The sequence below is a fragment of the Muntiacus reevesi genome, chromosome 4 (assembly GCF_963930625.1).
Source record: "Muntiacus reevesi chromosome 4, mMunRee1.1, whole genome shotgun sequence".
NCBI lineage: Eukaryota > Metazoa > Chordata > Mammalia > Artiodactyla > Cervidae > Muntiacus > Muntiacus reevesi.
The window spans coordinates 147,781,363-147,804,474 of record NC_089252.1 but is presented as its reverse complement, the minus strand read 5'-3'; the positions used below and the strand labels follow the sequence as shown (position 1 = coordinate 147,804,474).

Here is a 23,112-nt window from a genome sequence, read left to right as displayed (position 1 = left end):
ACACTTCTAATAAAGATATTTCTAAGAATACTAATATTCTTATTATTGGCCACCTGATGTGAAGAACCCTGATGCTGGGAAAGATTGAAGGCAGAAGGAGAAGGGGACATGAGAGGATGAGATGGTTGGATGGCATCACTGACTCGATGGACATGAGTTTGAGCAAGCTCTGGGAGTTGGTGATGGACAGGGAAGCCTGGCGTGCTGCAGTCTATGGGGTTGCAAAGAGACATGACTGAGTGACTGAACTGAATTGAAGAATACTAAAAAAACACCCTCAATTTCCAATTACATATCTTGTTAAAGAATAGTTTAGCTTCTCCATGGTCCTGTTTCTCTGGTTCTCTATGTGAAAAAGCTACCATATCTTCTTAACATTCTTCTCACAGCTGCCTTCACCTCCTTGTTCTGCAGGCTGTAAATGAGAGGATTCAGCATGGGAGTGATCACGCTGTATTGTAAAGGGAAGATCATCTCTAGTGGGGAGCCTGAGGTTGGCAACAGATAGCTGAGGAAACCTGAGCCATAAAACAAAATCACAGTAGTGAGGTGGGAGGAGCAGGTAGAGAAGGCTTTACTTCTGCCTGAGGTGGAGCTGATACTCAAGATGGTGGAGACAATACAGGTATAAGAGAAGAAGATGAAGACGAAGGTTCCAAAGAAATGTAAGAATGAAGAGCAGAGCAGGAGCGTGAAATTGGTGGAGGTATCAGAGCAAGACAGAGGGAAGAGGGAGGACAGCTCGCAGCTGAAGTGGGGAATAGTTTGGTCCTCACAATAGTCTAAATCGACAGCCAGGAGGATGTTGATGAGAGCATCCACAAAGGCCAGGCCCCAGGAGCCCCACACCAGCCCGACACAGAGCTGGCTGTTCATCACCTGGCCGTAAAGCAGAGGGGAGCTGATGGCTACGTAGCGGTCATAGGCCATCACAGCCAGCAGACAGGCCTCAGTGCCCCCGGTGGTAAACACAAAGAAGGCCTGAGCCAGGCAGCTCTCTACGAAGATGGTTTTACTTTCAGAAAGTAGATTTTCCAGCATCTTGGGGACTGTGACGGATGAATGGCAGAGATCCAGAAAGGAGAGCTGTCCCAAAAAGAAGTACATGGGTGTGTGGAGGTGGGGATCAACTCTGATAACCAGCAGCATCACCAGGTTCCCCATCAAGGTCAGGAGGTAAATCACCAGAAACAATATGAAAAGGAGAATCTGGGTCTGAGGGTCAGCAGAAAAACCGAGGAGGATAAACTCACTGAATATGCTGTGGTTTCCCATAGCGATAAGATTTACCCTAAGAATCCAAGAAAGAAAGACATTAAAACTCCCTTTGTGCCTCCCAGTTACCACACTGCCTTAGCCCTCTTATTCATTTACATCATTTCACAATTGTACTGGAAACCATGATCACATTTTCCTAAGCTAACTTGTTAATCATCATGATAACTTTGATACTGCTGGATGGCAATCCACCATCCCTCGATCAAATCCCTAGGTAAATTTGTGGATCCTTGTCTTACATCTCTGGAAGTTTCTTTAAGTTGGGTATTAATATAAAGAACATTTTGTATAGTCAATGGGAATAGAGAGGGAATTTTTGATGTAGCAGAGCAAGATATAAACAGCAAAAGTGAAGTCATTTAAAAAGGGAAAAGGAATGAGATCTAGGCAGGACAGGTGGAGTTTTCTCCATAATTAGGAAGACAGGCACTTTATCTTTTGTAAACAGGAGGGAAGGTAGAGTGAGTGGGCACCGAGGGAGCTAGCTTGGAGGATTTTATGGATGAAATGAGACTTTCTGACTGTTGCAAAGTTTTGTAAAATTATGAGATGAGATCATAAACAGAATTTGCCTGTCTATCTATGCATGTTTGTTGTGTGTTTTTAGTGAGGTGGTGGTGAAAGATTTTGATGAACCAAGAACACAAAACTCAGGTACACCAAATACCTGAGACTAATTTACAAAGGAAATACAGTAGGGTTAACTGGTGATGTATTTGCCCATTTGAGATGCTGGGACCAATCTGAACAAGCATGTGGTTGTCTCAGTAATATTTGGCTGCTTAAGCACCATGTGTGGAACAGATACATATTTGGTTTTAAATGGAGTTTTGTTTTGTTTGTACAAAAAAGACAAAAAGATGTAAGGAAGAAGCATGCTAGCAAGTGAATGAATCACAGAAACAAGGCTGTGTAGGGGATTAAAAAGGGGGCCAAGCCAAGGAGTATGGCTCGGGCAAAAGCTGTAAAGTCATTGGCGTGGGATTGAAAAACTGCTTGCGTAGGAACACTAGAGCAAACAAATTGTAAGATTTGGAGACAATTATTAGAGGGATGCTTGAAATTCAGATTTTGTAGGTATAAGTACTTCTGATGAAAAGTGATGGGTGTTATTGTGAGAGTCGGTAGCTAAGATGAGGTAGAAGGTTCAGTCTCTGGCACAGTAGAGGACAAAGTCTAGGGTGCTGAGCTAGTGGATACGGACTGTTTTCCTGCTTTATTATTATTATTTTTTTTTTTTTAAATTCTACTCCATTTTCTTTAATGATTACTTTTATATTTAAATAAAATTTACTGAAAAAAACATTTCCGTTTAAGGTAACCAGATGAATTATAAACCCAGTTGACTGCTGGAAGAAATGGCTATATATTTGAAAAGAGAAGCTGTTTCCTGCAACAGAGTATACCTGGTTGGATATTCCATGCCCAGCTTAAACTCCTTTTAATAGCTTTATAACTAGGCTCTGCATTGTCAATGTCTCAGCCAGCATGGAAAGTCTACATGCCAACCCAGCCTCATGTCACATTCCAAGACCTGCCCATGGTTCTGCTTTGTTCTGACATCCCTGACTTGTAACCTCAGACTCTGGGTAACTATTCTGTAATGCTGTCCAAGTCTAGCCCACGCTGGCCTTTCCTTCTAACTCAAGATAATTATATTCAGCTGATTGAGGGAATTAGGGTTTCTCTTCCCTTGACTGCTAACCAAGCACTAGGTCACTATGTTCAATTACCTGTCTAAATAACCAGTAGCACCAGGTGGTGGCATCAATCTCAATCAATTTGAGATCCAGTGACAAATTATTCACACCCGGGAAAATTTACTCAACTTGTATAGTTGGTGTTGAGAATCCTATATTAGAGCACAATGCGGAAGTTCAATTTTCTACTGAAAATTAATATTTGTACTGAAATATGATGGCAATAAGGAATGATGAATTATATATATTATTCTTCCAATATATGCTTATTTATTTCTGGTTATTTGAGAAATATGTTATAAAAATAATGGTTGAAATTTTTACACTTTGCTCATTAATTTAGATCTGGTCACAGTGTCCACTTGGGCTTGTGGTGTGCAGGTCATCACACTATGTCCAGAGGATACAGGCAAAGCAGCTAGTATAGGACTGAAATATGAAATCCTTTATGTCTGGTAAAAAGTTCACATTACTAAGAGTGTGGATGGATTGGGACCGCTGTGCCTCTTTGACATGATTTCAGGGCAATACAAAGAAAAAACCCTTTTATATCTCCAACCTCCACATATATCCTTACTTATTGACTCCAAAAGATTCTATGAATTATGGAGAAAATTTTACCCCTACAACAAGGCGAAAGATGGGCTAAGCTTGCATAGTGTATTTGCACACATGAGACACATAGTGTACAATAGTGTATACACACATAGTGTATTTGCACACACGAGACAGGAAGAAGAGTTTCTGTCCAGGGGGCTTGACTTCTGCAGAAGTAGAACATTAGATTTCTTTTTAGAAGAATATTTGTAGATACTCTCAACATAAATATGTAAAATAATAAAAACAAACCATATTATCGTGGCTGATCTTTAAAGTGTCACTGTTAGTGATTTCTTTCTTCTGTTGTTTCTAAACATAAGATGTCAACACTTTGGAAAGCATGACATAGCAGTTTTGTTGCCAGATATAGTTCACTGGATCCTATCCAAAGGAAAAACAGCTAAGGGCTGATCATTACAGAAAGAAACATGACTTTATCTCATGCTGATCAGGAGATATTATCAGAGAACATTAATAAGTATATGAACGAGTAAGGAGCAAAAGGAGAAAGTGGTTCAGTGTATTATTGATGTGGGAAGATAAGCCTGATCCATAAACAGCTTAAAGTCCTAGGTTTATGAAGAGGCACCTGATATGAAGGAAAACACCTAAAACCAGAGCTAAGCAGGTATTAAAGATAGGCATAACCTATTTTATAATTATACTTAGACTGTGCCTTGATCTTGCCCCACTGGTCTCAGGGCTGGACCATCTGAAGGTTATTTGAATTGCAGATAAAGCAGCTCCCCAAAGCTCATAAGACTACAGTTGATGACGAGACAGTTGAAGGCATGAAGAGTGGGAAATGTGCTCCTAATGTTCTACCATATCCCTATCTGGGTTGCTCTCAGCTTCTTTAAGATAAAACATAGACTTTATGCCTGAAGTTCACTAAGTGGACTGGAATGTTGCCAACACCCTGCAGTTTAGAGACAGACACATCTGGTATAACCCAATTGTGTCATTTACTATCTGTTTAACTTTTGTGATATTGCTTGGTATTTTAAATCATGTTTTTTCACATGTGAATTGAGCAAACTTGGGGGAAGTAATGTATATCTTACATTTGGAAGGATCAAATTAGCTTATACATAAAGAACTGGAAACAAGATTTCTGACATACTGTAATTATTGATGCATACCAGAAAGAGGAAGAAGGGTACTGCAGAGGGGGAGATCAAAGAATCTGAGGGAAGAGATAATATGAAGTCGTTTGCAGAAGATCTGTCCCTAGACCTGGAACAGTGTTTAGACAGGAGAGCAGTGAAGAGCTGAGAGGCTTCAAAGGGAAGCTAAGTCTCTTAGGATGCAAGAAGGTAGGAAGGGAGTGAAGGGAAGAGGGAAGTACCTTAAAGAGTAGCTGAGGAGGGGAAAGAGCATCAGAGGATTCAGTAGAACGTTTTCATGCTCTTGGCTTCTCCTGGTGGAAATTATCCTGGAGCTTTGAGTCAATAGGTGAAGAGATCAGAGAACAAGTGATATTCTTTAGGAAAAGATGTACTGTAACTTCCCAACTCTGGGAGTAGACATAGTTTTCTTTTTAGGCAGCTGAGTGAAAGGGAGAGAAAAAAGAAATACATTAGCACAGTCTTCAAAAAGCACATCACTGGTAGAGAAAGTGTTCAGAATCTTACTTGTGCTCTTAGCATATCCTGGTTTTGAAGAAAAGACAGGAAAAATATCTTGAAAATTTCAAGTTCTTGACAGGTTGTATTAATCTCTCTCATAGTATCTCAAGTTTGATCTCCGTAGTAAGTAAGTACAAGATCATTAGTTCACACCTTTTCCTCAATGACTATAAATATGTTGCTGATAGCATTACCTGAACAAAGGATTCTGATATCAGCCAATCAAAAGAGCAGTTGGTTTAGGTTGAACTAAGGAACCTCTGGGTTCCTGACTCAATAATGTACATTTGTAGGAATATGGATTATTGAGCTTGAAGCAAAAGTCTAGACTCATTTGCTAAGAAGCTTGAACTCTTAAAAAGTCATATGGGATTTTCTCATGTGTGACCTTTGCAACTTGTGGACTGAAGCAATCAACTTGAACTTCTAGATGAGCTTTCCTGCTAGTCTGCTGGGAACTGAAGAGAAGCATGGTGGGAGAAGGGAATTTGGAACCCGTGAAGAAAGCCAGAATTTCCCTCAGGGACAGAGAGGCCATGTGGACCCAGAGAATTAACTTGGGATCTGAAACTAGACTCACAGCTAATCTCCAGATTATCTTCTCATGTGTATGAGAAAGTCAATTGGATTTAATGTTAATCAGCATTAATATTAATCAAGTGAGGTAACTTTTTTAAAATTAGTATCTTATTGTGCAAGAAATAGATGATTGTGGTATAGTGTACAAGCAAAACATAAGCTTCAATATCTTTCCTGTGACAGCTCCTATTCTTACCTAAACTCATAAACTGGGGAACCAGTAGGGGAAAAGTTTCCAGTTGTTAAAGATACCTGGTCGAATTGCACCCAGAAACTGGGAAGATATCCCTAAGAATCAGAATTGTGCTGGCCCTATTAAATACAATGGGGTTCCCTTGTGGCTCAGCTGGTAAAGAATCTGCCTGCAATGCGGGAGACCTGGGTTTGATCCCTGAATTGGGAAGATCCCCTGGAGAAGGGAAAGGCTACCCACTCCAGTATTCTGGCCTGGAGAATTCCATGGACAGTATAGTCCATGGGATCACAAAGAGTCGGACACGACTGAGTGACTTTCACTTCACTATGAAATACAAGAACAGCAATGATATTTTCTGATGCCACAGAATTATTGTTATCTAAAGGGCTAATATTAAATAGATGTCAAGAGGTTTTCATAATTTATTGCATATGATTGCCTGGATAAATGTCTCCATGTCACTTTAGTAAAGTGGGAAGAAAGGTTCAAGGTATTTACCTATGGACTATGTACATCTGTGTAAAAGTATTCACTGTGACATCATTTATAATAGCACAAATACCCATGAGTAGAGATTGGACACTCACAGGATGGAGTACTTTTAAACTGCAGAAAGGAATGGGAAAGATCTCTGTGCATTACTGTGGAGTGATATCTAGTGTATATATATACTGTGGATCGAACCCAGGTCTCCCACGTTGCAGGCAGATTCTTTACCAGCTGAGCCACAAGGGAACCCCACTGTAGTTAATAGGGCCAGTACAATTCTGATTCTTATGGATATCTTCCCAGTTTCTGGGAAGATCTCTCCTCATATATATATATATAGTTAAGTCAAAGGGAAATGCAGGGTGGTCTAAATAGTGTGCTAACTTCTGAGTAGCAAGCACACACCTATGTGCATACAATACACATCATTTGTTTAACTTTCAAAAAACATTAGAAGTATCAAATAAAACTAATAATATATAGGAAGATGGAGAAAACAACCAGGGTGGGGGAAACAGAGATGAGAGTGATACTCATTGAATGTACTTTGTTATATAGTATTGATTTCTGAGTAAAACTTCTGAGTTTTACAAAATAAAAGATTAAAAATCCTGAAGTTAAAAATAATCTAAAACACATGATCCTTGCTGTATATCAAAGTAGTGATATGACCACAATAGAAAAGAATTCTTTCAACTGACCTTAGACTATGGGATTTTCACCGGGCTGCCTCAGTGAGAGAGATTTCACTCAGCAGTCTTATTTTAGTAATAATACTGGTACCGCTTTTTGAAACTATTAGATTTATGTTTGAAAGATGAAATAAATATCATGCTAATATTGTTAGGGATAGATATTTCAGCACAAGAGCAAAGTGAGACAATATAAAATTAGAGTTTCTGCAATCTTGAATTTGGGTTTGAAATATTTATGAACTTTTTTTTTTTTTTGCTTTAAAAGGCTCTGTCCATTGAAAAAGCCTACAAGTAAAGAACAGTAGTAGTAATCACTTATGGTATTCTGAGTTTGGTTTCCAAATATGATAAAAAGAATCAGGATTCCTTAGAAAAATAACTAATTACAGGTTCAGGACAGGGAGTACACATAATTAATCTGGGATTTCTTTGTGCCAGAGTGTAAAAAAGGCATCAAAGCCTATTATGTCATCAGAAGGTCACATCAACCAGCCCACTGTCCAAGAATGGAGTTTTCTAATGAAAAGTAATGACTGAAATTAAGACAGATTAAATATATTAAAATACATGATTTAATGACAATGCACAATCATTCAATTAATGAACTGATAAAAGGATAGAAAGAAGAAGCCCATTGGACAGCAATAGAGGTTGCACTGAAAGTTTATAATTAAAAAGAAAGAAATAAAGTAGTTGTCATGACTTCTGCTATGAATTACATCTCATGGTATTCAAAGAAACCCCAATGGCTACGAGAACTTACTTTTTTTTCAGATGAAGTCCAGCTAATAAATGCAGAAAAGTAATAAAATTAGAAAATTACCATTCTGGAACTTCTAATAAAATAACTGCTCAGGCAGTGGTCATAGTATATAAGTAAATATCTAAGTAAAAGAAGATTTACAATTAAGAGATGTGATTATAATCACCCAAACCAGCTGATCAAGACTGTCATCAAAATAAGTAGAATAACCAACATCATTTTTCCCTTGATAGAATGCAACATGAAGTTCACAAATCCACTTATGAAGATTTTAAGAAAGGACTGAAGTCTTAAAACAAAGTATGGGACAGGACAAGGTAAATGACAACAATAAATCAAATTGGCCAAATCTAGAATGTAGATATTCCACAGGAAAACAGTATGGATTTCTCCAACAAATAGCAGCAGTCACAGTTTTCAAAACTGCTCAGAAGCTGTGAAGACTGCTGCCTTTGCAGTGACATAAGTTGCTTGTAGCACGCATGATGGCCCTCGTCCTCCTCTTCAGTAGGATCTCCTGAATCCACCACCTCCAGGCTCTGGCTCTGCTGTCAGGAATATTCCCTGTCCATTATCCTGAACAGCCACATGTGAGATGCGCACTGGAGAGAATGTCCTTCTGAGCAACTGTGTAGCTTTCACTACCTGCTTTTTATTGGTACCTGTTGCTTCAACACCTGGAATTTTCTTTAGAGATTGATCTAACACTGGTTTTTGTAAGGCATGCTAGTCCCTGTGTACATAGGTAATCATAGCTCTAAATCTTCAATAGACTTGATTTTTAAGTCTGAAGACCCTGTTATCTTAATTTTATTTAGCAAGCATGCTCTGCATCATCTCCTTGCACTTTTATTAGTTGGGCTACCTTGGAGATATCTGAATCAATGGGCTTACATGAGAAAATAACACTCAAACCTTGCTTTGCCAATAGGTCTTTGTCTTTTTGTGTGGAAGGAATTTAGTCTTATCTCCTATTATGGCTTTTTACTATCTTTTCCTCTAATGTTATGTCATCAGTTGGCATGTGGGCTGCCTTTCAAGGTGTCATGGGTGAAACTTTGATCAGATAATTTACTACAGCTTAACTAGGGTGCTGTACTTTCTACTCCGCAGTCTCTAAATCTTTACTGCCTGTTGCTTGACTGCTTGTGCCAAACCTATGACACTTAAGTTTTGTTACATGGAGCACTCCACTCTCTGGAGTCAAATTCTATATTCCTTAGGATAAAATTTATTCACAAGTATCTGAGGCTGAAATGATAATAGCTTAAACAATACAGAATTTTATTTTAGTCATATAAAAGTCCAGAGGTAGCAATTCAGGCTGGGTATGATGACTTTATTGCCTCGAATCTTTAGCTTCCAAGCAGTTTGTATTTGCACTTATATGAAAGATCTCCATTCCCAAAGTCATGGGACAACATGGGTATTCCAGCTCCTGCATTATAAACGCAGTCTAGCCACAATAAGAAGAAAGATGCAAGATGTGGAAAATGGCAAGAAACAAACAGCACTCTTTGAAGGATGGCTCCTTGAAACTTTCACAGTATACCTTATTGGTCTGATTTCAATCACATTGTTATACATAGCTGCAAGAAAGACTTGCTAAAGAATTATTCTGTATATATGAAAGCCTGGATAAAGAAGTGTAATAATTCTGTGATGAGGCAAAAAAAAACCACAACAAGCATTTGGTGACAACAAGCAATTTCTACCACACACAGGACATATGATTACTATAAAATGCAAAATGATAACCAGAAAGTAAGGCTATAGAATAATATCAATTATAAATATTGATGCAAAATTTCTGTATAAACCAAAAGCAAAAGGAACATAGCAATGGATGGATTCCAAAATAGGATGTTTTGAGGTTGAATAAAATAATGAGAAAGAATAATAGTGGTTGTGGGGTAACGTTGCTGAAGGAGCCTTATTTTGCCAAATACTAACAATTTAATAAAAAGATAAATAGAACACTGGCTAAAAAATTTAAAAACCACAAACTTACCTCAGATTTAATGTGTGACTCAATTGCTATTTTAGTTTAGTTAGAAAATATCTTATTTATTAATGTTGCTGTCATAGTTGTTATCCATCATACCCTAATATAGTTAGACACCTATTTCACACCAAGTACAAACATGAATTCCAATGATTATATATACAAATGTAAAAAAATTAAACTTAAAACTAAGTGTAAGAAAGCATATCTATGGAACTATTTTTAAATTCAAAGGTGAAGTAGACCTTTATCTTAATGGCTAAAGAGATTTATTGTTTGAAGAAAATAAATTACATATGAACATGTAAAAACTAAAACTTTTACATGGCAAACATACCATAAATAAAGACAACAACAACAACAAAAAAAAAACAGAAAAAACACCTACTACACAGAATATGAATGTCAATATACATGAAATGTGAAATGCTCTAAAACTGATTAAAGGCCACAAAAAACAAGTTGAAAGAAAAAGTTGGCTGAGGACATGACCTTTACAAAAGATCAAATGCAAAGAACAATCTAATATGTGAAAATGTGTGAAAAGATGTTAACAATGCCTAGTGGCAGAGGGATGCAAACTGAAATAAAAATGAAATAGCACTATGTAGTAAACTGTAACACTGCAGGCTCAGTGCAATGGACACTCTTGGCTAGTAGAGTTGTGAAGTGTTAGTGCATATCCAGAAAACAATTTGGTGACATCAATTAAAATTAGAAAAATACAAACACTTTACAATGCTACTTCTGGGAATCAGAAAGAAATGCCAAAGAAATAAAAACATTTAAATTTCACAGTATGTACTCAAAAATGTTTACTGTAGCATTTTTGTACTGGTTAAAAAATGGAAGCAAAGAGAGCCTAAATGTAAGGGAATGGTTTGAGAAACTATGGCACATTTATAAGAGAATTTTATGCTGATACACACAAAAATAATGAATTAGAGCTGGCCATTTGAGGTGTAGTATGTTTTATATAAATTATTCATGAATGAAAAGCAAACAGAAGTGTATAATATATACAGTTTTAAACAGAGATGGAAAACTTCTATTTACCATATATACATATACATATATGTATATGCACATGTGTACATAAGTTTGAATGTGAAAGTATAAACCTAGAGGAAAAGAAAAAAAAAAACCAGAGAAAGCTAAGAAAGATACACTCTGTGGTTAACATGGATTATCTTGAGTAGGAGAATAAGCAGGAGAAGATGTGGAAAGGATGGCAAGCCAAAAAATCCCCAGGAAATAGATTGTAATATGATGTGATACCATTCAAGTGTTTGTGTAAAATGATGTCTGAATAAAAGAACATAGACACATAAAAATGGTTCAAAAAACACTACTACATGGAAATTAAATTGACTCTCCTTGGTTAAGAAAAAAAATTTCTCAGAAATATTCTCTAGATTATTAGAGATAAAAATCCATCTATCTATTTTTTTCAACATGTAATTCTTTCCTTTCCTGATTCTGATCTCATCTTTCAAGCCATGTTGGTGTTGAATCCTGGATCTCAACAGAGAAACACGGAAGAATAATATGACGGGGTAACTAACTTTCTTCCATTTGGGGGTCACAGTATGCTGGGGCAAGAGAAAACATATTAGAGAGGTAGGAGGTTCATGATTCTCCAGGTTCTTCAAATTCTTCATCATGACATTATTCTGCTATTCCCTGAGGTTGAGATGATATAATTCCCAGGTCAACATCCATTTCTCCCATAAGCCACCTGCTGTGGTAGTGAAGTCACTGAATCAGTCTCTGAAGTTAGTTTTGAATAGTCTCTGTTCTACATCTATAAAGGCCATGTATTTGTTTAGCATGGGAAAAGAAAGTCCTGGAACTTCATTCTGTACCTGAGGGTAAAAAAATCAAGAAATATTTTTTTGATGTTGAGTTGTACAAGGTGTTTATACATGTTGGATACTAATCCTTTGTCAGTCATCACATTTGCAAATATTTTCTCCCAACAACCTGATTTTAAAAATGTACAGATAAGCTAGTCATTTTTCAAAGAGGAAATGGAGATGGCCAACAGGCACATGAAAAGATGTCCAACATCACTAGTCACTCAGTTCAGTTCAGTGCAGTCGCTCAGGCGTGTCTGACTCTTTGTGACCCCATGAATCGCAGCATGCCAGGCCTCCCTGTCCATCGCCAACTCCCGGAGTTTACTCAACCTCATGTCCATCGAGTTGGTGATGCCATCCAGCCATCTCATCCTTTGTCGTCCCCTTCTCCTCCTGCCCCCAATCCCTCCCAGCATCACGGTCTTTTCAAATGGGTTAGCTTTTTGCATCAGGTGACCAAAATATTGGAGTTTAAGCTTCAGCATCAGTCCTTCCAGTGAACACCCAGGACTGATCTCCTTTAGGATGGACTTGGTTGGGTCTCCTTGCAGTCCAAGGGGCTCTCAAGAGTCTTCTCCAACACCACAGTTCAAAAGCATCAATTTTTCGGCGCTCAGCTTTCTTCACAGTTCAACTCTCACATCCATATATGACCACTGGAAAAACCATAGCCTTGACTAGATGGACATTTGCTGGCAAAGTAATGTCTCTGCTTTTTAATATGCTATCTAGGTTGGTCATAACTTTCCTTCCAAGGAGTAAGCATCTTTTAATTTCATGACTGCAATCACCATCCGCAGTGATTTTGGAGCCCCCCCAAAATAAAGTCTGACACTAATTATTAGAGAAGTGCAAATCAAAACCATGAGGAGATATTACCTCACACCTGTCAGGATAGCGATCATCAAAAAATCTACAAATAAAAAACCTTAGGGAGGATATGGATAAAAGGGAGACCCTGTACACTGTTTTTAGAAATGCAAATTAGTTTAGCCACCGTGAGAAACAGTATGGAGATTTCTCCAAAAAACTAACGGATCTACTGTATGACTCAGCAATTCCACTCCTGAGTATATAGCCAAAAAACCCCTAAAACACGAATTTAACAAGATACATGCACCCCAATGTTCAGAGCAACATTATTTACAATTGCCAAGAAATGGAAATAACCTAAGAGTCCATCAACAGATGAATGGATATAGATGTGTGTGTATAAATATATATACATATATATATACACACATACACATATACATACAATGGAATACCACTTAGCCATGAAAAGAACAAAATTTTTCCATTTGTAGCAACATGAATTCACTTGGAAGGCATAATACTAAGTGAAATAACTCAGAAAAAGAGAAATACTGTATGAGATCACATATATGTGGGGTATAAAAAATACAACAAACTACGGAATATAACAAAAAAGAAGCAGACTCAGAGACATAGAGAAAAATCTAGTGGTTACTAGCGTGGAGGAGGAGCAACATAAGGGTTAGGGAGTGAAAGGTACAAACTATTAGGTGTGTAAGATAGGCTCAAGGATATATTGTATAAAACAGGGAATATATCCAACATTTTGTGATAACTATAAATGGAAAGTAACCATTATAACTGTATAAAAATTTAAAAATCAAGAAATGAAATAATTGTCTTAACAATAGAAGTCCCTGTGGCCTTGGCATTCCTCTTTCTCTTGTACTAGCTCAATGTTAGCAAATTTCCCTTACTCCAGGGCTTAGTACAGTGTCCATGGTCTCAAACAATGGGTCTTAAAATAAGAGTGGCAATTATACATCATGAGTAGTAACGATGGACAGATGACTGACTTCATTGTACCTGTCTTAGCACAATCATAAATACTAAATATCCTCATTTTCCTGAGAGTTGTTGTCTACAAATCAATCTCCCAGTTCTAATTTTAAAACCACTCAGTTTTCTTTGAAAGAAACAGAAACTGACTGAAGATAGCTTAATTAAAAGGAGAAAAATACATTTTTGGAAAAAAGGACAGTTCACAAAATAGAAGAGGAAGCATAGCAATTACTGTCCTTTCCAAAACCTTAACCAAATACCTAATTCTAAATACTTTCACCATTTATCTGTTGCATTTCACCCAAATTTCTGTTGTTTGAACCTCACTTTTGATACCTGTATCAACTACCATTCTTTGTTTGTAAGCAACTAATTCAACAGAAAATATAATTACAGAAAGTACTTGTGAGCATCATAGACTTAGTGGAAGCAGCACTTCAGTGATTGAGTGTGTGGACTCGACTCAAACTGCGTGGGTTAAAATTCTAGCTCCACCATTTCTTTGCTCTGAATTTCTGGACAGTATATAAACATCCCGAGTCTCGTTTCGTCACCAGTAAAGGACAGTTAACAATAAATGCATCTCCTTAAGTATGATAATAAAAGTTAGATAACAGATAATAAAAGTTAGGTATCTGACTCTTTGCAACCCTATGGACTGTAGCCTGCCAGGCTCCTCTGTCCATGGGATTTTCCCAGCAAGGATACTTGAGTGGATTGCCATTTCTTCCTCCAGGAAATCTTCCTGACCCAGGGATAGAACCCATGTCTCCTGTGTATCCTGCATTGCAGGCTGATTCTTTACTGCTGAGCCACTGGGGAAGTTCCACTGAACAAGAATATTATTAATAGTTTTCTATTGCTGCCATAAAACACATGACCACAAACTCAAATGACACAAATATATTTTCTGATAAGCTTTTTTAGGTCAGAAATATGGGTGGGTTCAACTGATTTTTTTGATGTGGGTCACATAAGGCCAAAATCAAGTCAGCAGGCCTTACCCGGAGGATTGGAAGGGACACCAGGTTGTTGGCAGAATTCAATTCATGAATTCCATAGACTGAAGTTTCTATTTCTTTCCTGGTTTTAACTGGGAGTTGTTTTCAGCTTTTAGGAATCACCCAGTCTCTGACTCACAGACCCATGCCAGCAATGGTGGTTTGAGTCTTTCTGATATTACCTTTAAAAGACCTTTCCTTTCTGCTTCATCATAACTGCCTACAAGTTTCTCTACATTCAAGGATTTATGTGATTAGATTGAGTCCACCCGGATAATCTATGATACCCAAGCTCTTTTAAGGCCTATAACCTTATTCATCCATCCAGTCCTTTTTGCCACATAACACATTTACAAGTTCCAGGGATTGTGAGATCATCTTCGAGGGGCTAGTCTGTCTATCCCAGGTGCTCAGTGCACTTTGTGACATGAGCTAAGAAATGTAACAAATTGGCTACTATTACAATATCTATCAAAAACATGACCTCAGGAAGGACAAGTGCCAGGGGAACAGGGTTTCACAGTCTCCTGTAGGCACTACAGTCAGATTTTCTTCTGAATAATGGGTGTGGTGTTGTTGCTTGTTCCTGCTCAATATTTGAATTTTCTACGGAAAGATTCTAAGTAATAACACCTGGCTTTTTGTTTCACTCCTTGCCTGAATGCGCTGTCAGAAGAAAGGGAAAGAATGGTTGGTCTCTCCTGGGCTATAGGATCACCTCACTCTATGGATGTATAAATTTGAGAAAATCAGTTTTCCGAGGGATTTGGAGTGTAATTATTCAAAGACGAATGAAGGAGGAATAACACAAGCAACAAATGTTCACATAATATGAATAATAAATCAACATTTTAACAAAATGATCCTGTAAAAAAGAGAATTATCTGATTCATTTCTCCTTTGCCAAATAAGACTAAACCTGAATCATCCCAAGAGTTTTCTATCCTTTTTGGAAGCATTTCCAAGGAAATAATTGCTCTATGGTCCCTATAACATCTGGCAGCCTGGACAATCAAGAAACTCTTCTTAAAGTCCATTGTTTGATCATGTAGCACAGTAGTTCAACTTCTCTTTCATAGTCATTTTGTGTATACTACAAAAGAGAATGAAAGTATTTTCTAAACACTCTTCCCATAGCTGCCTTCACCTCCTTGTTCTGCAGGCTGTAAATGAGAGGATTCAGCATGGGAGTGATCACGCTGTATTGCAAGGAGACGATCATCTCCAGGGCAGAACCTGAGGCTGGCAACAGATAGCTGAGGAAACCTGAGCCATAAAACAAAATCACAGTAGTGAGGTGGGAGGAGCAGGTAGAGAAGGCTTTACTTCTGCCTGAGGTGGAGCTGATGCTCAAGATGGTGGAGACAATACAGGTATAAGAGAAGAAGATGAAGACGAAGGTTCCAAAGAAATGTAAGAATGAAGAGCAGAGCAGGAGCGTGAAATTGGTGGAGGTATCAGAGCAAGACAGAGGGAAGAGGGAGGACAGCTCGCAGCTGAAGTGGGGAATAGTTTGGTCCTCACAATAGTCTAAATCGACAGCCAGGAGGATGTTGATGAGAGCATCCACAAAGGCCAGGCCCCAGGAGCCCCACACCAGCCCGACACAGAGCTGGCTGTTCATCACCTGGCCGTAAAGCAGAGGGGAGCTGATGGCTACGTAGCGGTCATAGGCCATCACAGCCAGCAGACAGGCCTCAGTGCCCCCGGTGGTAAACACAAAGAAGGCCTGAGCCAGGCAGCTCTCTACGAAGATGGTTTTACTTTCAGAAAGTAGATTTTCCAGCATCTTGGGGACTGTGACGGATGAATGGCAGAGATCCAGAAAGGAGAGCTGTCTCAAGAAGAAGTACATGGGTTTGTGGAGGTGAAAATCAGTCCTAATCATCAGCAGCATCAAGAAATTTCCCATCAGAGTGAGGAGGTAAATCAGAAGGAACAGCATAAAGAGTACAGCCTGAATATCTGGGTCAATAGATAGTCCAAGAAGAACGAACTCATTGATAGCACTATGGTTTTTCATTATCATATAGAGAAATGTTCTTTCTGGAAAACAAAAAAAGAATATCCACATCAAAAGTCCTTTAATGTTTCTCAGTTACCCCAGCACTTAGATCTTACTCTGCATAAATGTTTTCTTCATTACTGTCCCACAATCCATATTCAGATACTTAAAAGCTCACTTCCTGGTCATTATCATACAAGAAATGTTCTAAATCAGCCACATTACTATTTTTTTATTAAAATCTTTTTTTGAGTCAGAGTACTTTTATATGGCTCATAGTGATACGTTTGAAAAGGAAAGTCCCCTGACATTAGAGGAGAATGAAGAAAAATTTCAAGAGTGAATTACTTGAGAAACAGAGTATTAAATCTAGGTGAAAAGGACTTAGGTAGAAGCAGGGGCACTTTGTTAGGAGACAAATCTTCCCACATATCTGGGAGGGAAGGTCACAAGTGGAGGAAGTTAAGGGAATTTCCATTCGATTGCTTCCATTTGTTTTCAATAAAGTATAAATTAATTCATTGGTTATATATGTGAATGTCTGTGAGCATGCCCATAGGCACATAAGAAATTATAAAGACATGATAATAATGAAATTAAGTGTTCAGTCATGAACTATAGGTGAAAGTGAAGTGTAAGAAACCATTAGATGGTAAGAGGACAATATGATAAGAAGGGAATTTAGAGACTGAACATGAAATTATATTGCTTTGGATATTTCTTGTTTTAAATCTCTCATTTTACTTAGTGGCATCATTTATCATTTAATTTTAAAATATGTTAATATAATTACAGAAAAATTTTAAAAAACCAGTAGCCTAGATTATCATGTCCAGTGACATTTTAGGTGGGTTTTTGTAGGCAATGCTATGACTACAATGAGTCACGAGAAACTGTTTCCCAGTAACATAACAATGCTCTGGATAGATACACATTCTCATCCTAAAACCCATATATCCAAAAATATATATAGTTGCCACATGTATCTAAGTCATTTTGGCAAGTTTTAAGGTTCCACATGGTTAGTTAAAGTCTCTTCTCACACTTTAAATAAGACTTGTGCATATATCCCTTTTATATTCTATATATGGGGGTCAATATATAGAAGTGCTGAGTCTCAATATAACTATTCGGTACTCTGGACTTAATCTTGAGACCCATCCTGGCCTTTGACGTTCTAATTCAACACTAGTTCACTTAGTTCACCATTTCTGAAGACTCAGAAAGCTATCCTTTTGTCCATTCTTTGACTAAATACCTGAGTTTCCCAGCCCACCTGAGGAACAATACCCACTTACCTGAATTCTCAGTTAGTGGTACACTGGTATGTGGCATTTTCAGATCCAGTAAGTGATAAAACTGTTTAGCTTGTGAAGTCAACACTGAGAATACTGCTGTGGGGAAGAAATAGAAAATCCTATTGAAAGTTAACACTTATGATGGAAATTTAACACTAATAATGCAAAGTGACAAAATGTGGACCACATCTGGACATCTGTTGACAGTAATTTGGCCTCAGGATAAGGGAGAATAATTTCTTAAAATTCTTCTTCTTTCATTCTTTGTGTACAGCAACATTGTGCATGGGGGCTCCCAGTGCTCATTCTGAAATCAACCCAGAGCAAAGCAACTTGGAAGGGAACTCAAGGAAGTGTTCACAGTAGCCAGAGGTAAGGCTTTCTCTTTCTCTTGGCTACCAACAAACACCGCTCACCTAACTAGATCCAGAGATTCCATGAATTGTAGAGAGAAACTCAACTTTGGCTCAAGGCAATACCTTGCACAGAAATTATCACTGTGATAAAAGTTAATGCTAGGGGTTTGATTTCATAGCAAGTTTTTTCTTTCAGGTTATTTTGAGATTCTCAGAGCAATCTTTTAAAAATATAATTAAGGAGTGATGTTAGCAAGATGGCTGGCTAGGAGGTCCCAGCCTTCACCCTCCCCAGAGAAGCACTAATTTAACAACCATCTATGGATTAAAAATACCTTTATGAAAGATTTAGAATCCAAGTAAGAGACTATAGCACACTGGTGGAACACAGAAACGAGAAAAGACACAATTGAAAGGATAGGAATAAAGTTTTGCTTTACCTCTGCCACCCCTTTCATAACTCAGCACAGAAGAGCCTGCAAAAAACTCACCTTTGACCTGAGTTCTTCTGTGGGGGAAAGAGAGAGCAAGCACACAGGCAGATGCCAGAGCCAGGTGTTCTTGCCGTGGACCCCAGCACCGAGCCTGCTCACTAAGGGTTCCAGAAACCAGGCCCAACCAGAGCCCCCTAGAGCAGGCCTGCCTGTGAACCTTGGCATCAAGTCTATCCATCTACAGACCTTAGGACTTGGTAAGGCCATGTGCAAACCTGGCACCAAGCCTGCCTGCTAGTGAACCCCAGCGTAAGGCTGGCACACATACCTCACCAGCTCCTGCTCAGGGTCCCCACCAACCAGCCCACACAGATCTCAGGCAAAGTTAACTGGTAAAGAACTTTCTTTGCTGAAGCCAGACTAGAAAGACTCAAAGAAGTGACTCCTCCTTGAAAGGTATAGATACTAATGCAAGGTTACAAGGATCATGAGGAATCGGAAACATAACACCAGCAAAAGAACAAAAATAAAACTCTAGTAACTGACTCTTTGTTAGAATTCAAAATAACTGTCTTAAAGGAACTCAGTGAACTGTAAGAGAAAATATAAAACTGAACAAAATCAGGAAAGGAATACATAAAATAAGAAGTTCAATAAAGAGACAAACTATTAAAAAGGACCAACCAAATATTTTTAAACTGTAGAATACAATGACTGAACTGAAAATTAAATAAAGAGCTTCAACAGCAGACTTGACCAAATAGAAAAAAGTAATCTGTGAACTTGACTATAAATCAATTTAAATTATCCAATCAGAGGAATAAAAAGAAAAAAATGGAAAACAGTGAAGAAAGTCTATGGCACATATGAGACTCCATCAAGCAAATCAATACATACATCAATGGTGTCCCAGAAGGAGAAGAGAAAAAAAAATGGACAGAAATGTTACTTAAAGAAATAAATGTTGGAAACACCCAAATCTGAGGAAGGAAATGGACATCCAGATTGATGATGCACAGCAAATTTCAAACAGGTTGAATACAAAGAGGTCTATACAGACACATTATAATCAAATGTCAAAAGTCAAAGAAAGAGAGAATTTTGAAAGCAGCAAGGGAAAATCAACTCATCACATAAAAGAGAATCCTCATAAGACTATCAGTGGGGCTTTTTTTAGCAGAAACTTAGCAGGACAAGAAAGACTTACATTCATATTTTAAAGTACTGAAAGAAAAAATCTGCTAACCAATAATACTGTACATCTCAAAACTGTCCTTTAAAAATTAAATAAAGACTTCCCAGACAAACAAAAATAGGAAAAATTCATCTCCATTAGAACTGCCTTATAAGAAGCACTAAAGGAAGTTCTTTAAGTTGAAACAAAGCGATGCTAAACATATAAAAGCATATTAAAGTATGAATCTCACTGATAAGGTAAATATATAGACAAATACAGACTACTGTAATATTATAATGGAAAGTAAAATAGAAAGTGTTACTTGCTCAGTCAAATCTGACTCTTTGCAACTCCATGGACTGTAACCCACCAGGCTCCTCTGTCCATAGAATTCTCCAGGCAAGAATACTGGAGTGAGTTGTTATTCCCTTCATTGGGGGATCTTCCTGATCCAGGGATCAAACCCCAGCCTCCTGCATTAAGGGTAGATTCTTTACCATATGAGCCACCAGGGAAGCCCCTAGTGGTATACAATTTATTTTTAACTGCAGTATAAGACTTTTACTTAATCTTATATATACTTAATCTTGTAAGACCTTATCAGTATAAGATCAAAGTATTAGGAGTAATGTACATGATAACCACCAAATTTTTTAAAAGGATACACAATGTAAAAAGTAAATTCTGACATCAATAACATAAATTTTTGGGTGGAAGAAGTAAAAGTTTTTATATGTGACTGAAATTAAATTGTTATCAGCTTTAAATAAATTTTTTATAACTAAGAGAAATTTTATGCAAACCTCATAGCAACCACAAAGAAAAAGACCTAGAGTAAATTAAAAAATGATAAAGAAAAAAAAAAAAAAGAAAAGAATCAAAGTATATCATTACCAAAAAAACCCCACCAAATCTTTGTGGAAGACAGCAAGAAAGAAAGAGGAACGAAAGAGCCACAAAAGTGGCAGAAAACAATTAGCACAGCTGCAATAATAAGCCCTTTTGTGTGACGGTGCTCAGTTGTGTCCGACACTTTGTGACCCTGTAGATGGTAGCCCTCCAGGCTCCTCTGCCCATGGAATTTTCCAGGCAAGAACACTGGAGTAGACTACCATTTCCTACTCCAGGGGATCTTCCCAACCCAAGGATTGAACCCACATCTCTTGCATCTCCTGCACTGACTTCTTTACCACCAGTGCCACCTTGGGAAGCCCTCATCTATCAATAATTACTTTAAATGTAAATGGAGTAAATGTTCTAATCAAAAGATATGGAGTGTCTGAATGAATTTTTTAAAAATGATGAAACTATATGCTATTTACATGAGATTCACTTTAACTTAAAGGGCACACATAGGCTGAAAGTAAAGGGATGGAAAAAAAGGTTTTCCAAACAAATGGCAATCAAAAGCAAGTAGGAGTGCTATACTTACATTTAAAAAATAGTCTTTAAGAAAAAAAAAAAACTGTCAAAAGAGATAAAAAAGGTCATTACATAATGAGAAAATACATTACATAGTGTACCAGAGAGTCATAAAAATTATAAACACATATGCACTAAACATCAGAGAGCGCGTGTGTGTGTCTGCATGCATGCAGACACACACAAACATATAAAGCAAAAATTGACAGATCTGAAGGGAGTAACAGACAGCAATACAATAACAGTACAAGGTTTCAATAGTCCATTTTCAATAATGGATAGACTACCTGTACAAAAAATAAAGATATAGACTTAGGAAGCACTACAGGCCAAACAAACGTAACAGATATATACATAATATTTGATACAAAAGTAGTAGAATATGGAACACACACATGGAACATTGTGCAAAACAGACTATATATTAGACAACAAAATATGTCTTAACAAATTTGAGAGGACTGAAATCATATCAATTACTTTTCAATCACAATGGTATGAAAGTAGAAATCAGTAACAAAAGTAAAATAGGAAAACAATATATGGAAATTAAAGAATGCACTCTTGATAATCAAAGAAGAAATTAAAAGGGACATTAGAAAACATCAATATAAACAAAATCATAACATACCAAAATTTATAGAACATAACAAAAGTGGTATTCAGAAGGAAGTTTATAGTGATAAATAGCAAACAACCTAACTTTACACTTCAAGGAATTAAAAATAAGAACAAACTAAGCCCAAAGTTTGGCTTCCCTGGTGGCTCAGATAGTAAAGAATCTGCCTGCAACACTGGAGACCTGTATATTTGATCCTTGGGTCAGGAAGATCCTGTGGAGAAGGGAATGGCTACCCACTCCAGTATTCTTGCCTGGAGAGTTCCATGGACAGAGGAGCCTGGCAGGCTACAGTCCATGGGGCTGCAAAAAGTCAGATACAACTTAGCCACTGAACAACAATAAGCCCAGTGTTAGCAGAGGAAGGAAATAATAAACAGTAGAGCTGAAATAAATGAAACAGAGACTAGGAAACAAGATACAAGTCAGCAAAACTAAGAGTTGTTTTCTTAAAAATATAAAATTGACAACCCTTAGCTAGATCAGGTAAGAAAGGAAAGAGAAAATTAAAATAAATAAATAAATAGAACCATAAATAAAACAGGAGAATTACAACTGACACCAGGGAAATACAGTCGTAAGAAGCTATCTCCAACAATTATATGTCAATGAAGTACATTATCTACAAGAAATATATAAATTTCCAGAAACATACAACAACCCAGCAAGACAGAATCAAGAAGAAATAGCAAGTCTGGAGAGAGGCCACTAATAAGTTAGGAGATTGCAACAGCAATTCAAAGCCTCCCAACAAAGAAAAGCCCAGGGTCAGATGGCTTCATTGGCAAATTCTACCCAATACCAACTAATTAATTAGAAAAATTAATACTAATCCTTCTTAAACTCTTTCAAATAACAGAAGAGGGGACACTTCAAAATTTATTTTATAAGTCCAATGCTACCCTGATTCCAAAACCAAAAAATGATACCACAAGAGAACTAGAGGCCAAGATCCGTGATGAACATGGACATAAATATCCTCAACAAAATATTAGCAAATTGAATTCAACAGTTCACTAAAAGGATTACACATCACAGTCAAGTGGAATTTTTTCCTGGGATGCAGGGATGACTCAATGTATACAAAACAATTAATCTGATATGCTACATTAATAGAATGAAGGATAAAAACCACATGATAATTTCAATGGATGCAGAAAAAGCACTTGATAAAATTCAACATCACTTAT

General features: G+C 37.4%; 2 protein-coding genes across 2 annotated transcripts; both read right to left on the bottom strand.

Moving 5' to 3' along the window:
- Positions 1-345: 345 nt before the first annotated feature.
- LOC136167558 (olfactory receptor 8S1-like) lies at positions 346-1,275 on the bottom strand. Its single transcript, XM_065935081.1, has one exon. It carries the CDS (start codon positions 1,273-1,275, stop codon positions 346-348), a length of 930 nt encoding a protein of 309 aa, XP_065791153.1.
- Positions 1,276-15,704: 14,429 nt separating this feature from the next.
- Positions 15,705-16,640, bottom strand: LOC136167557 (olfactory receptor 8S1-like). The gene has a single exon (XM_065935080.1). It carries the CDS (start codon positions 16,638-16,640, stop codon positions 15,705-15,707), a length of 936 nt encoding a protein of 311 aa, XP_065791152.1.
- Between the last annotated feature and the right edge of the window lie 6,472 nt (positions 16,641-23,112).

Excerpts from the sequence above, each read along its gene's own strand:
- LOC136167558 (XM_065935081.1), bottom strand. The coding sequence starts at position 1,275 with ATGGGAAACCACAGCATATTCAGTGAGTTTATCCTCCTCGGTTTTTCT.
- LOC136167557 (XM_065935080.1), bottom strand. The coding sequence starts at position 16,640 with ATGATAATGAAAAACCATAGTGCTATCAATGAGTTCGTTCTTCTTGGA.